This window comes from Opisthocomus hoazin, chromosome 24, assembly GCF_030867145.1.
Source record: "Opisthocomus hoazin isolate bOpiHoa1 chromosome 24, bOpiHoa1.hap1, whole genome shotgun sequence".
Lineage (NCBI taxonomy): Eukaryota > Metazoa > Chordata > Aves > Opisthocomiformes > Opisthocomidae > Opisthocomus > Opisthocomus hoazin.
The window spans coordinates 2,850,570-2,864,425 of NC_134437.1; the positions used below are offsets into that span (position 1 = coordinate 2,850,570).

General features: G+C 49.6%; 1 protein-coding gene across 3 annotated transcripts in view; it reads right to left on the minus strand.

The window, feature by feature from the left end:
- The window catches only part of NECTIN1 (nectin cell adhesion molecule 1), a 105,242-nt gene that overhangs the window by 50,943 nt on the left and 40,443 nt on the right, over positions 1 to 13,856 (minus strand). For all 3 annotated transcript variants that reach the window (XM_075442327.1, XM_075442329.1, XM_075442328.1), the window contains exons 2-4: positions 6,214 to 6,564; positions 5,205 to 5,507; positions 4,655 to 4,772 (exon numbers count right to left, since the gene is read on the minus strand). In XM_075442327.1, coding sequence (XP_075298442.1) covers positions 4,655 to 4,772; positions 5,205 to 5,507; positions 6,214 to 6,564 — 772 coding nt within the window. The remainder of the gene's footprint in view (positions 1 to 4,654; positions 4,773 to 5,204; positions 5,508 to 6,213; positions 6,565 to 13,856) is intronic.

The window sequence follows — 13,856 nt, forward strand, 5'->3', positions numbered from 1 at the left end:
TTAGGAAAAGACACACACGGCTTGGTTATTCTTTATTACTGAAGCAAAGCAAAGTAATTACTTCTCTTAGGCACTTAAAAATTACTCAAGTAATTCCTTCCCCTCCTCCCAAAAAAATGTGCACATATTGTCAGCAATTTGTAAGAAACAAAAGGAAATAATGGGGGTATAATTAGGTTTGTAAAGAAGTGCCTAAATGCACATGCATATATTTTGCATGTCTACATATACACATAGGCACATATGTATAGCAAACACATTATAGACCATATAGCTGGTCTTTCCCAGCTACATCAAGCCAACGATCCCAAAGCTGACCGAAGGATAGAATAGCCTAATGTTGGTCCTCTGCCAATGGGTGAATTAGGCCCCTGAATCAACAAAGACAAGGGCACATCTGAAAACTGGGCTGTGGGATGCTAAAGAAGGCTATTGCCTCCTCTAACAGCTCCCCTGACTGTTGCTCATCACCATCCGTGTAAGAGGAGTGGAAAGCATGGTTGGTTATTTACGTTCCAGGCAGGAGCAAAACACCATCGGGAGTAATTGCTTCCTAACCCCCAGGAAGGAGAAGCAGCACATAGGAGCACATGGCTAAACCAAAGATGCTGGTGACTATTTCTCTAGCTGCCCAGCCAAAGAAGTGAGGAATAAGTTTGATATCACCAAAGTAGCACTGTGGGAAGGAAGGGCATGGCCATGGGTCTTATTCCCATTCCTTACCTCCCTACACACATGAGCGCTTCATGCCTAGGTGGTTGGCTGCAGTACAGTTATTTATCAGGCTTTCATCCCATCTGCTTGGTCTGCCTCTTCCTCACAAGGCCCTGCTCACAGGCAGCCTGGGGCCAAGAACGGTAGAGTGGAAGTCGGGGCTGAAAGAGCCAGGGAGCAGCTCTGTGCCCCAGCTTTTTCTACCTCCTCTCTTTTTGCCTTTATTTACCCCAGTCACACTTGTTCTCTCTCACTCTCTACTTTCCTCCTCTTCCACCTCCATTCTGGAGGAAATGTGGAAGAAAAGAAGGTTATCAGGAGTAGTCAGCATGGATTCACCAAGGGGAAATCATGCCTGACCAATCTGATAGCTTTCTACAATGACATGACTGGCTGGGTAGACGAAGGGAGAGCCGTGGATGTTGTCTACCTTGACTTCAGCAAGGCTTTCGACACAGTCTCCCATGATATCCTCCTAGGGAAGCTCAGGAAGTGTGGGCTGGATGAGTGGTCGGTGAAGTGGATAGAGAACTGGCTGAATGGCAGAACTCAGAGGGTTGTCATCAGCGGCGCTGAGTCTAGTTGGAGGCTGGTAACAAGTGGTGTCCCCCAGGGGTCAGTACTGGGCCCAGTCTTGTTTAACTTCTTCATCAACGACCTGGATGAAGAGTTAGAATGTACCCTCAGCAAGTTTGCTGATGACACCAAACTGGGAGGTGTGGTAGATACACCAGCAGGCTGTGCTGCCATTCAGCGTGACCTAGATAGGCTGGAAAGCTGGGCAGAGAGGAACCTGATGAGGTTCAACAAAGGCAAATGCAGGGTCCTGCACCTGGGGAGGAACAACCTCATGCACCAGTACAGGCTTGGGGCGGACCTGCTGGAGAGCAGCTCTGCGGAGAGGGACCTGGGCGTCCTGGTGGACAACAGGTTAACCATGAGCCAGCAGTGTGCCCTGGCTGCCAAGAAGGCCAATGGGATCCTGGGGTGCATCAAGAAGAGTGTGGCCAGCAGGACGAGGGAGGTTCTCCTTCCCCTCTGAGGCCTCATCTGGAGTACTGTGTCCAGTTCTGGGCTCCCCAGTTCAAGAAAGATGAAGAGCTACTGGAGAGAGTCCAGCGGAGGGCTACGAGGATGATGAGGGGACTGGAGCATCTCCCCTATGAGGAGAGGTTGAGGGAGCTGGGCTTGTTCAGCCTGAAGAAGAGAAGGCTGCGAGGGGACCTTATAAATGCTTACAAATATCTGAAGGGTGGGTGTCAGGAGGATGGGGCCAAGCTCTTTTCAGTGGTGCCCAGTGACAGGACAAGGGGCAATGGGCACAAACTGAGGCACAGGAAGTTCCGTCTGAACATGAGGAAGAACTTCTTCCCTCGGAGGGTGACGGAGCCCTGGAACAGGCTGCCCAGGGTGGTTGTGGAGTCTCCTTCTCTGGAGATATTCAAGACCCGCCTGGACAAGGTCCTGTGCAGCCTGCTGTAGGTGGCCCTGCTTCGGCAGGAGGGTTGGACTGGATGACGCACAGAGGTCCCTTCCAGCCCCTACCATTCTGTGATTCTGTGATTCTGTGATTCTCCTTACCTTCAGCTGCACTCCATCTTTCCATCCTCTCAGGTCAATAATCCTATACTCAGTCCTAATTGACCCACCGAGTGTGCAAAAAGGGCGAGGCTGGGGAATCAGACTGAAGCGCTACTGGGCTTAGAAACCCGTACTCTTTAATTTCGTGCTTTCTCTCTCTCCATTTTTCTTCCCACAGTTCCTTCTCAAAGCATAGTATTGATGCTCCCAGCCTCTTAACTGTAAGTCAAGAAACCCTTGCAGGCTAAAGACAGACAAACGCACATACACACAGCTCACAGAGAATCCATAGGAAAACAACTCTTTCCAGCATTAAAAAAAAAAAAAATCATCAATCATACAAACACATCGGCACCAATGCAATGCCTAGCTCAAACACGTGCTGTTCCCACGAACTGTTTCTGCCAGAGCTGAATTTATTACCAGCGCTGTGTGTAAACCAAGTGTGCAAATGACATGTCATATTCAGACTCAGTCATGCAGTGTCATGCTCAGCCCTCACACCTGCAGCCCCTGTCGTGTTTGAGCCTGGTTGGTAACTAACCCTTTTTCCTGCCCTGGGCTACAGAAACATCAGCTGGCTGAGATGTTTGGCACCTGGCTACCCCCTACTTCAGCTCTCAGCCTGCCTTCTGCACCGCTACCACAGACAAAGCAGACTGCTGCACCAGAGACTGGGGCCGCTTGTGCTGCTGGCTGTGTCTGTACATAGCGACAGAGCTCCTGCCATGGAGAGCCTGATGCCCAGGAGCTCAGCAAATGCTCAGCCTCCAGCCCTATGTGTGAGCAACAGCAGTACAAAGGGATGAAGTGACTTGCCCAAAAGCAGAGAGAAAAATCTGCCTCCTCTCCCCAGCTCCATCTCACAAGGCTCACTTCAGCTCCATTTGCCAGCCCTGCTACACAGAGATAGCCTAAACTGGCATCTCTTCTGCCTTGGGGGCCACAAGGGGCATCTTTGCCTGTACCACTTTCCTGGCAATGTTGTGAGAAACCCAGAGTGCCCTCTCAGAGTTCAAGTCAAACTGGCAGAACCAACAGACGGAGAGAGCTGGGGACAAGCACTAGAAAAAAAGCAAGAAAAACAATCCTCTTCAGACTTTCACTGTGAACAGCTTGATCTGGGAAGCGAAATGAGAGAGAATATGCCTAGCTCCTTGCAAAACCATTTTGAGAGCCTCTTTCCTGATGACAAATGCCAGCTAAAAAGAAGAAAGGATCCATTTGATCTTTCTTTTTTAAAGCTACCTGAGTGCTTATAGAAAAGAAAGAGAGGGAAAGAGAACCACATAAGGTTGCATCAATTCCCATCCGACTCCCCAGACACCCCTCACTCGCTTTTCAGTCCTTTTAGTGTGTTCAGCCAAAAGCTGAAACCCTGGAGGACAAGGAATTGCTTCTGTTTGACGTCAGTCGCATGGGGATGAGTACTCTGAAGGGGAGATCCTGCATACAGCTGGGGCTAATTCCAGGGAAAGATTTTTCCATATGCAGATGAATTTTGTGTATTTGTGCCCCTTTACGGAAGGGAAATCCTGGGTTCTTTTCCAGCTCTGCTTCTGAAGCCTTTAGTGGTGCCGAGCAAATTATTCACCTTGTCATATCTCAGCTGTTTCATGTCCCCAGGACAGAATACTATTCCAGAGAAGTGGGAATAGGAAGTTATCCTGGGTATTGAGGCTGCACTGCGCTGGTAGCAAGCTCCATCACAGCCCAGTGGAGAGGGGTTGTGTACGATCCTTACCCACCGCCCTTCCCTCCCGAGTCTGAGCTGGAAGATGCTGGGGGAAGACCTAGCTGAAAGACAGGGGACAACCTCTGTCCACGGCAAGGTGAGGCGGCTGTGTGTGGCTCAACTGAAATACTAGTCCCAGCTCTGTCAGCTGGAGCCATAGGCCACGTGAAACTTCTGATAAAGCCCATTCACTCAAAATAAGTCCCTTGCCCTAGCGGCTTCAAACACTGCACTGCGTGCCCCAAAAGCACAGGCTGCCCTCCAGACAGGGCTGGCAGTGCAACAAGCCTTGTTTCAGATCTGACAAGCTCAGCTTCAGAGGGAGCTTCTCTGGTTTGCAAATCAAGAAGTTAGTTCCAGTCCCTGTGCAATGAAGGCCTCCTGGCAGAGCTGTGCCAGGGAACCAGAATCAGTTCTGAACATTCTGCAGGAGCACAGCTCCAGCAACTACAGGTGTCCAACTCTCCCCTCACATGCACAGGTTTTACCTTGGAGGGACACCACTGACAGTAATGGGACTGGGCCCTAATTGACTAGCAGGTGACTGAGGTTTCTACAGAGACTCCTTGGCCCTGCTCAAAGATCGTATGTGCTGCTGAGAGCAGAAACACTGTAGGCACTTACAGCTTCCATTCATAGGTGTGGGCTGGGGGGTTGGCATCAGATTTGCATATCAGCTTCACATCCTTCCGGTTGAGAAACCAGTTGCCATCAAAGCCCTCAATTGTGACTTCCGGCTCATCTGCAGAGGGACAAAAAAGATAGAAAAGCAGGATGGAAAAGGAGAGGGAAGAGTTATGGAGAAGGAAGGTGGAGAAAATTAAATAGGAAGAGATGAGTGGGCAGGGGTGGGAGAAGAAGAGATTGCAAGGTGGGAAAGATGATAGGACAAGGAATATGGGAGAGGGTGAATGAAGGAGATAGTGAAGGGAAGGAACAAAGAGGCATGGCGGCGGCAGAGGGAGAAAGCAGGTGTGGAAAAGAGAAAGCATATGATTATTCCAAGGGATCACTTCAGCATTCACTCTCCAGAAAAACAGAACAGCCCCTTCTTCAGCCCTTCCACCAGACCCACACCTTCCCTTCAGAAAAATCCTCTTTTGCCAGACTTTATCACCCACCCCAGGGACTGACCACGGAGCATTGTTCTCCAGCTCTGCCCATGCTCACTTACACTGCACGTTGAGAGTCATGCTGTCGGTGAAGCGGTCCAGCTGGTAATTGACCACACACATGAGCTGCTGCCGGTGGGCCTCCCGGCTCGGCACCAGCCGGTACCGGCTGATCACTGTGATGGTGCCATTGCTATTCCGGATCTCCTGAAACTCTGCTTCCCCTTTGAGCTTTGTGTCCCAGGTGACAGTGCTGGGGGGCTTCCCATTAGAGGAGGTGCAGGTGGCTACTAAGATCTTTTCTGTCCTGCCAGACTTTGCAATAAGCGGCCGCTTTGTGCCCTCCATCCGATTTGTGGGCTTGGCTGCAAGGAATTGCAAAAAGGAGGAGGAGGAGAAGAAAAGAGTACAAAGAGATGGTTAGGAAAGCAATGCTACCCTCTCTACTACAACTCAAGAGACATCTAGCACCACTGAGCCTGTGACAGACTTTGTGGTGAATCCTGAGCTGCTGCAAATTGCCAGCAACTTACTCTGGGGATAGAATGGGGGACGAGCCCTAGATGCACAGATACACGATGGAAAGTCATTCCTTTCCTGCCATAGGTTTTCAGCCCTATGTTAGAATGAGAAACGGAAATTGGAGAGCAAATGAATCATGCAGACTTTGGGCGAGGTCTATTCACTCACAACTATAAGCTCATGGACAAGCTCCACTTGTGCTTAGGATCTTTCTGTTGTCTTTTCTCTCTGTTTAGTTGACAGCCACCAGGTCACTAAATCTCACCAGGCCTTTATGGAACAGGTCACTGTCATTGCACCTGCATTAAGAGATAGGGGAACTGAGGCCTAGCAAGAGGAAGAGGCGTTCCTGTAATAGCTCAGTGAACTACCTACCCTGGGTTCCACGCTCTTCACCTCTTTACAGTCAACTTGAAAGATCATCATAGGTAAAATTTAAACCCAAGATTCACCTTTGCCCTGAGATCCCAGGACATGAGTCTCAGGTTCCTCCAGATCTGTGCAACTGGAGGCAATGGTTCTCACGACAAAGCCTGTCCAGTATCTTACCCAGCACAGTGAGGTTCAGTTGACTTTCCCGGTTGCCAGTTGGGAAGGTGGCAAACTCACAGATGTAAACTCCCTCATCCTCCAGCTCTAGCCGAGAGAGCTGAATGGTGCCATCTTTGAAGGAAGGATTCCGGAAAGTCACACGATCTTTGTACGGAGAGAGGATGGAGACCCCCATGGCAGGGTTGTAGATGGCCACATTCTGCTTGGAGCCGTTGGTGGCTTTCTGCCACGTGACCTGCGTGATCTTCACATTGGGGAGCGGATTGGTGAAGCTGCAGTGCAGGACCACGTCTGTCCCGATAAACCCCGAGACTGTGTCATTGACTAAGACAGTCTGAGCTTGCAGCCCTGCAATAAGATGGAAAGACATGAATATGCATGTATTTCTCAGACAGACAGAGAGAAAAAGAACGGTTCTTGGACATCAGGCCCATGAACTCCTTTATTTATTCCATTTGCTTCTTCTTGGCATGGCTGATGCAAGAACAGTCTACGGCTAAAGGCACTCAGTACCATGTGCAACTACCTGCATCCACGTGCAGCTCCTGCAGCTTCATTCCTGTTCATAAATCCCTTTCTTCCCACACCTGGTGTTCACACTTCACTACAACCAGCTCTAATGCTCTGCAGCCAACCTAGGGCTCATGATCACCCAAAGGCACAAGGTTGGATCAATAATACTTTCCTTCCTTTTGTCTCCAACTTTGGATGACAGTAAACCAGTTATTGTAAATATACAGAGCATGCGTAGCTGGAGGCATATGAAAGCACTGATATTCATCAGCATAGCATATCCTAACATAAGCTAACACACACTCAGACATCCATTTAATCCTATTGGAGATGCTTCAGTAATTAAATGAGCTGCAAAGACTCAGCCCTGATTTCAGAGTAGCAATAGTTCCCGTATAAGAATAGATTTACAGCAGGGCCTATATACTGTGTACAATCTACCTGCTTGATCTAGATTGTTTCTGTGGCCTTTTTTTAACCCCAGAAGTGGCTGAATTTAGGAACCTTCCATCTTTATTCTGTGGCGTAAAGATGAAAGGTGCTCGGGAAAAGCGGTGGCTGGTGTTCATGACTGCTATTCTGTCTCAGATGATTCCTCCCCTGACAGCTGGAGAAAAATGTCTCCCACCAGGCTGACCCTGAAATTAATCTTTGGCTGCCATTGCATCTTTCCCTAATCTGTACATTTAGAGATAATGCTCTGGCAATTATACAGTCAGTATTTATATAATAAATACAATACAGAAGCAAGGTGGTAAGAACAAGAAAAGCAGGTTCTGCTCACTGCTTTCTGGCAGAATCTGAAATTGGATGTATTGTGGGAGATGGAGAGTAAAGGAAAGAAAGGGGTAATAAAAAAAAAGAAAAAAGTACAAAAAGTGAGGAACATGAAGGATAATGAAAGAGAAAGAGGCTGCGGAAAGAAAAACATGCATGGCAAGAGAAACAGGACTGCATCTTCTAACTGGGAACAGAGCATTTCTGAAATGTCACCCCTACCCTGTTCTTCCAGGGGATGAACAGGCTTACCATTCAAGGCCAAAACGAACTCCTCAGTCTCAGCGCCCACAGACCACTGCCTGGCAGATGTACCCTGTGACTTCTACACGTGAACCTGAGCAAGAAACTCCTTCCTGCAGTTTCACGCACACACAGGTACAGGCATACTAAAGTCTTCTCACCCACAGACACCACCTTTACCGCTCTCTCGGCATGCTTCCATGTTGCCCCTCACTCCATGCCTGCTGTACTCAGCCTGATCTCAGTCCCCACATCTCAGCTAAGCCTCTTCTTTCTCCCCTTCTCCTTCCTGCCATGCCAAGCCTGTGATTCTGAGGACAAGCCTCAACAATCCAGCCCCGCCATGAGACGCCATCAGCTGACCACAGTCATCAGCAGTTAAGACCGAAACTCAGTCTCTAGAGCTTTGTGTGAACTTGCCCCCTTCCCCGAGTCAAGCACTGGTTTGCCCCACACCCTATCATTGCGGCTGGGTGCTGAGGAACGTTTTTCAGCGCTGCTTATAACCACAGCAAAGTACTGGTGCCCTCATGTGCCTGCATGCATGAAGCCATCGAGTCCTGAGAGGCTGTCAGCTGAGCTGGCAGGACTGCATCTTCCCCCTCACAGTGTAGCCAGGGCCATTTTTGCCACGCATGTCCCTCCAGCAACCAGAGGGAAGGGATGCTCCTGCTCTGATAAAGTCACAGCCGGACCACGTTTCTACACGTCAACTGGAGGCACAGGCCTACTGGAGAAGGATGTCCAGGCAGGAAGACACAGTGAAAGACTTCTCTGACACCAGTGTAGCCCGTGGCCCACAACAGCTTTGCTGATGAAATAAGGGCACTGGGTGCAGAGCAGGGCTGGTTTTAGATAACGCTATGCTGGGATTTGAGGGAAGACTGGGTGGATGGCGGGGGTGGGGAGATGTCTCCAACATGCTTTGCAGCATATGCTGCTCCTTCTACCCTGGAGGTGAGAGAGTCTCTTGCAGAATTGCCCACACCTGCAGAGGTGAGCAACAGCTTTGCCAAGCAGTCTGGCTCTGAAGTATTTAGAGCCTTGCAAAGCGTGTGTGAGCTTGCCGGAGAGCAAAAGCAATCACGTAGCAAAGGCCCTGGGAACAACCTGCTGCCCATCTCACGGCTGCCTGGCTGTAGGTGTGCTCAGCACTCCCTCTTTCTCCCAAGGCTGGAGGAGAGTGGATTCATCCGCACAGGTCCACACCTCTTTCATGAAGGGCCTGTACCCCCGAGCAGAGCCTGCCTGGGGCTGGGGCGATGGCACAGCTGGCTCTGCTCCCACCCAAGCTCCCTGAACCCCCCCAGGCCTCAGCGGTTCCCTTTGAACCAGGCTTTCGACATCCCAGTAACAGAGGCCCCATTCGCGACAGCAGGAATTCGTGGCCCAGCACCTCCTTGCAGTGCCAGAAAGCGAGAGATGAGCTGAACCCCAGAGAGGAGAGGATGGAAAGCCACTGTCTTCTCCTCTGAGTTGCCCTGGCAGGGCAGCCCAGTCTTGCCTGAGCAGGGTGTGCAGACAAGGAGCACGGCACGCAGGAGGCTATGCCAGGCTGAAGGCCACCACTGCCCAAGGACGGCCACCTAAGACGTGCCGCTGAAATACAGATGTTGTCAGCCAGCCTGTCAGAGCATGTGGTATGTACCACAAGAGAGAGATCAGTCCAATCTCTCACTTCATCGTTACTATGCCCTTTCTTTATGCTATGAATTCTCTGCAAATTAATGAATCACCCTTTTAAAAATCAAGTAATTTTTCTTGACCTTGAGTGGTAGTAATTCCAAGTTATACCCTCCCCCTTCTACCCTACCCCTGCCAGTGGATCCGTGCATCAGTGCAGGCTGTACTTGGACACAAATTGGAGAAAAAGCAGACTTTGGTGCTGATGAACCTGACCCTGAACCAGACCCCAGAATGGTCCTGCAGAACCCTCCTCTGGACAAGTGTAAAGAGTCAGACTTTCTGCTAGTGAAAAAGCTGGTGCCAGCTGAGGAAAGCTTGCCAACAACAAAATGTGTCCAAAGCTGAAATTCAGGCCCCTACATGTAGCAGCTTTAACAAAAACACATTCCAAACTTTCTAGAGGCTTCAGGGGAAAAGGAAAACAAAAAACAGCAGAAGAAGTAACAACACAAAATAAACAAAAAATACCCCCAAAACCCCAAACACTGTGCGGAAATCATGTTTCCTTTCCAGGTGACTGAATAACTCATGGCTCTTTTGCAAAACAGGGTAAACTCTTTCTGTTCTGCTCCTCCAAGCCTCTCATCAGGGAAATAACACACCCATTGCCCTGCTCTGTACCACAGCAGTGGCACCCACATCTTAACAGGAATGATGAAGAAGGCGAACAGATGGAGTAAAGGGGGTTTGCAAGCTGCTGGATCAGCTTCCCATGCTCCCCATCCTAAATCAGAAGCCAGAGGGCAAACTAGCTGCTGTCATGCTCTGGGGAGTGTTTGTTTGCAAGGTAACTGAGCTGGGATGGCGGGTCTTCCCTTGCCCTGTTACACACTCAGTAATTCATCAGGGCAAACGCATAGGTAATTGATGGCAATGAGAGCGCAAAGCCAGGAGAGGAGGAGAAAATAAAAACACTAATCAGCCTCTGGAGAGGCTTGAACATATGAAGCAGGATGTGTGTGCGCATGTGCAGTACTGGGATTCGCCTTGCTTTTTCTTCGTTGAATTATGTCTGTGGTTGGTATGGCAGAGAAAAGGCCTGGGATACATCCTGCCATTTGCAGTTTCTATGCCAGATCTCACAGTGCCCCAACACCTCCCAGGGGCAGCCAGCACACGAGGAAGGATTAGCTGTATAGGTTGAAGCTTGTCGAGCTGCGCTTTACTCATTATTTTTTTGGTGTTACTTTTTGTTGAGGACCAAAAGAAGTAAAAAAGGCCCAGTCGAGTGCCAAAGACATGTTGGTGCCAAGACCTCATTAGTGGAGACCTCTGAGATCCTACTCCTCCACCTTGGCCTCTGAAGTGGTTTGTGTTGATGCCTTTCCCCACGATCCCAAACCCAGATATTTACTAGGTCATGCAAGGCCTTGGGGGCATTGTGTAGAACTCATGGTGCCCTGCAGCACAGGCAGTGGGCTGGGAAGGAAGATCTGGACTCCCTGGGCGGGTGTGAGGGGCGCTGGGGAGAGAGCAGACTAAGAGGCAGCTGGTGGCTCTCAAACCTGGAAACCATTTCTCCTAAAAGCCCAGGAGGTGCTGTTACAACAAGACTCCCACACTTGCAAATCTGGTTCTTGCTCCCCCACGTGAAAGCTGTGGAAATGAACTTCAGACAATAGTGAGCTGTCACAACAGCAAGACTCCAATCAATGCCACTTTGTTAAGAACCACGTGAACTCCACACTGCTTTGCACAACCTTGCCTCTCACCAATTTCTGTCCCTCCTGTTCCCTGATACTCATCTCACCCCAAGGGCATTGAAACAGCCCTTGGCAGAAGTGTGATGAGCCACCCTTTGGTGAGGCAATATCATGGCTGATGCAAACGTCAGAGGAATCAGTCCTAGTCGTCTCTGCATCACTTTGAACTAAACTGAAGGGTCACAGTAGCTGGACCCTACAACAGAACAAAACAATCCATCACACTTCAACCTACAAAAGACCCTACACAAAGCATCTGATTTTGAGACAGCTCCTTGCACTTGGAACACCTTGACTATGGGCAACAATGTCCTTTACATGGTCCTGTATGCCTCACAGACACTTCAAACAGATCTCCAAGAACTTTCCATGAGGGGAAAAATGGAATGGAACAGGAGCTCAAAAATTTCTAGCTGGTGGCACTTATGAATTTTTCTCCTGGTACTTCTGAATTCATCTTTCAAATATTCCCTATTTCTAAATGGAAATCAAGATCTGAAATGCAGCCCTTGTAGAGAAGAACACAGCCAGCCTCTGACAGCCCAAAGGAATGCCACAGGTGCGTTAGGCAGGGTGGGAAATGGGAAAGAAGATCCTAAATCCCATCAGGGGAATTTCAGGTGGCAACAGCCAAAGGTTTGAGCTGGCACTTGGCCAAGATTTTGGGGTTAACACCTTTCCTTTTGCCAAAGAGATACTGTATTGATTGCCAGGCATTCAAAACTACTCTGCTGCTCTTCCAAAAGAGCACAGCGCCTGCCTCACCCCTCTTAGTCAATGGCTTGCAGCCGAATACAATGAAGGAGTGGTCTCCAGTGACTCACCAGCATGCACTTCCTGCAGGAGCAGACTTTCACTGGAGGTCTCTGCCATGCACTGATTCAGTTCTGCCCCACATAAGTGTGGAGCTTGAACATCTGAGCCATTAGAAGAGGAGGACTGAGTTTCCAACACAAGGGGAGGGGGCCTTAGCAAGAAGATGAGAGATTCAGAGATGTGGCAAGATTATAGCTCCAAGTGACATGGCTGCACATGAAAGTGAAAGACCTGAGATAACATTGTGATTGGGTTGGGGCACGCTAAGAGAAACTGCAAGCCCCAGCATCCCTTGCCCCAGCTGAACGCTGGGAGCTTTATGGGAGCTGAGGGGAAATGGCAGCGTGTACAATGGCCCATCTGGCTCTCATCTAAATCCCTATCAAAAAAGAAAGAACAGGTTTGGCGTTGGCTTGCAAATGGAAAACACAGGGCCTTTTACTCTAGGTCACTGGTTCACATCTAGAACCAGCACATAGTAGCGACAGCAGAGATGTTATTATCTGAGGGCCAGTCAATGGCTTGTATTGAGTGAGGTCTCTAGCCATTGGCTGTCTGCTGGGACAGGACAGTGGAGATGCCTTTGGGATAAAGCAGGGTTGCCTTCTCCTGCCTATGCAGTATTTCCTCTTTGGACAAACAGAGCACAAAGCAGCCTCAGGATCCACTTGAATGAAAGATCTTTCCCAATGGGCCTGATCCATTGATGCTCCGCTTGTTCTCTCTTAAGGTTTGGGAAGTCTACCCATCGAGTCACCACTGGGATTCACACAAAGGCCCTAAACAAGACCAGGGCCATGTTTGTCCTAGGTTCTTTACAGAAACAGATGAAATAAAAGCAGATGCTAGGGTGAGACTGGCCACAGATCAAACAGGCAGCAAAAAACAGAGATGAACATCAGACTAGACCACTAGTTCGTGCTGTCTGTGCTTTGACCTTGCAAATAGTCCCAGCTACAGCCAGCCTTCTAGTTCTCTAGGAAAACAGCTGCAAAGCAGAGGAGTAGGAAGGGAACAACCATGCCTGCCTTTGTTCCTGGCTTTCACTCTTTGCTGTACCTCTCCTGGCTTTCACACAGCTGCTTTTCTTCAACCCCCAAGTCAAGGGGAGGGGAATATGCCCCATGGCAAAAGCAGCAAGGCTGGCAGAGCAGGGCTCCTGCTCAAAGAGCTGACACAGCACTGGGAAAGGTCTTCCTGCAATAAAGCTATGAAACCCCATGCTCAGCAACAAAGCACAAAGGCTCCTCAGTCACCACGGAGGAGTCAGCTCCTGTTGCCTGCCCCGCCCCGCAAGCATGTCAGCTAATCCTTCAGCAAGAGCTGCCGGTTCCCAAACACCTGAGCAGTGAACCAGACTGCCCCTTGCCTCTACCTGACATGCAGCAATGCTCAGTACTTGGCCTCCTCTCCAGTCCCTGCAGCTTGTCCCTCCAGACCTTTGGACTGGACTTTACTCCATCTCCTTCCTCAGCTCTTTTCCCACTGTGCTTACTCATACCTGTCCAGTGCCTGGGTTCAGAACTCTCATCTCCTTTCCCCCGTGGCCTTGTGCAACTTATTACAGCTAAGTCCCTTCTGCCCCCGCTACTTGTCTCCATAAGCCAGGAGAGGATTGCCTCTCAACCTGGTCTACAACACTCATTTCTTTGACTTGCCCTCCCTCCACTTTAGCCTTACAAATTTTCCCACCCCTCTTACATCTCTCCAACATCATCACTGCACCCCAGGCCACTCACTTGCCTCTCCTCATCCCTAGCCACTAGTTCCTCTGGAGGGGCACCAGTGAATATGTTCAGGATCATAATTCTGCACTAGGAAAAGCAAGATGCTGGACAAGGAAAGACAGGGGTGGACAAAAACCAAAAAATCAAAGACCCTTCTCTCCAAAGTCATCTTGTT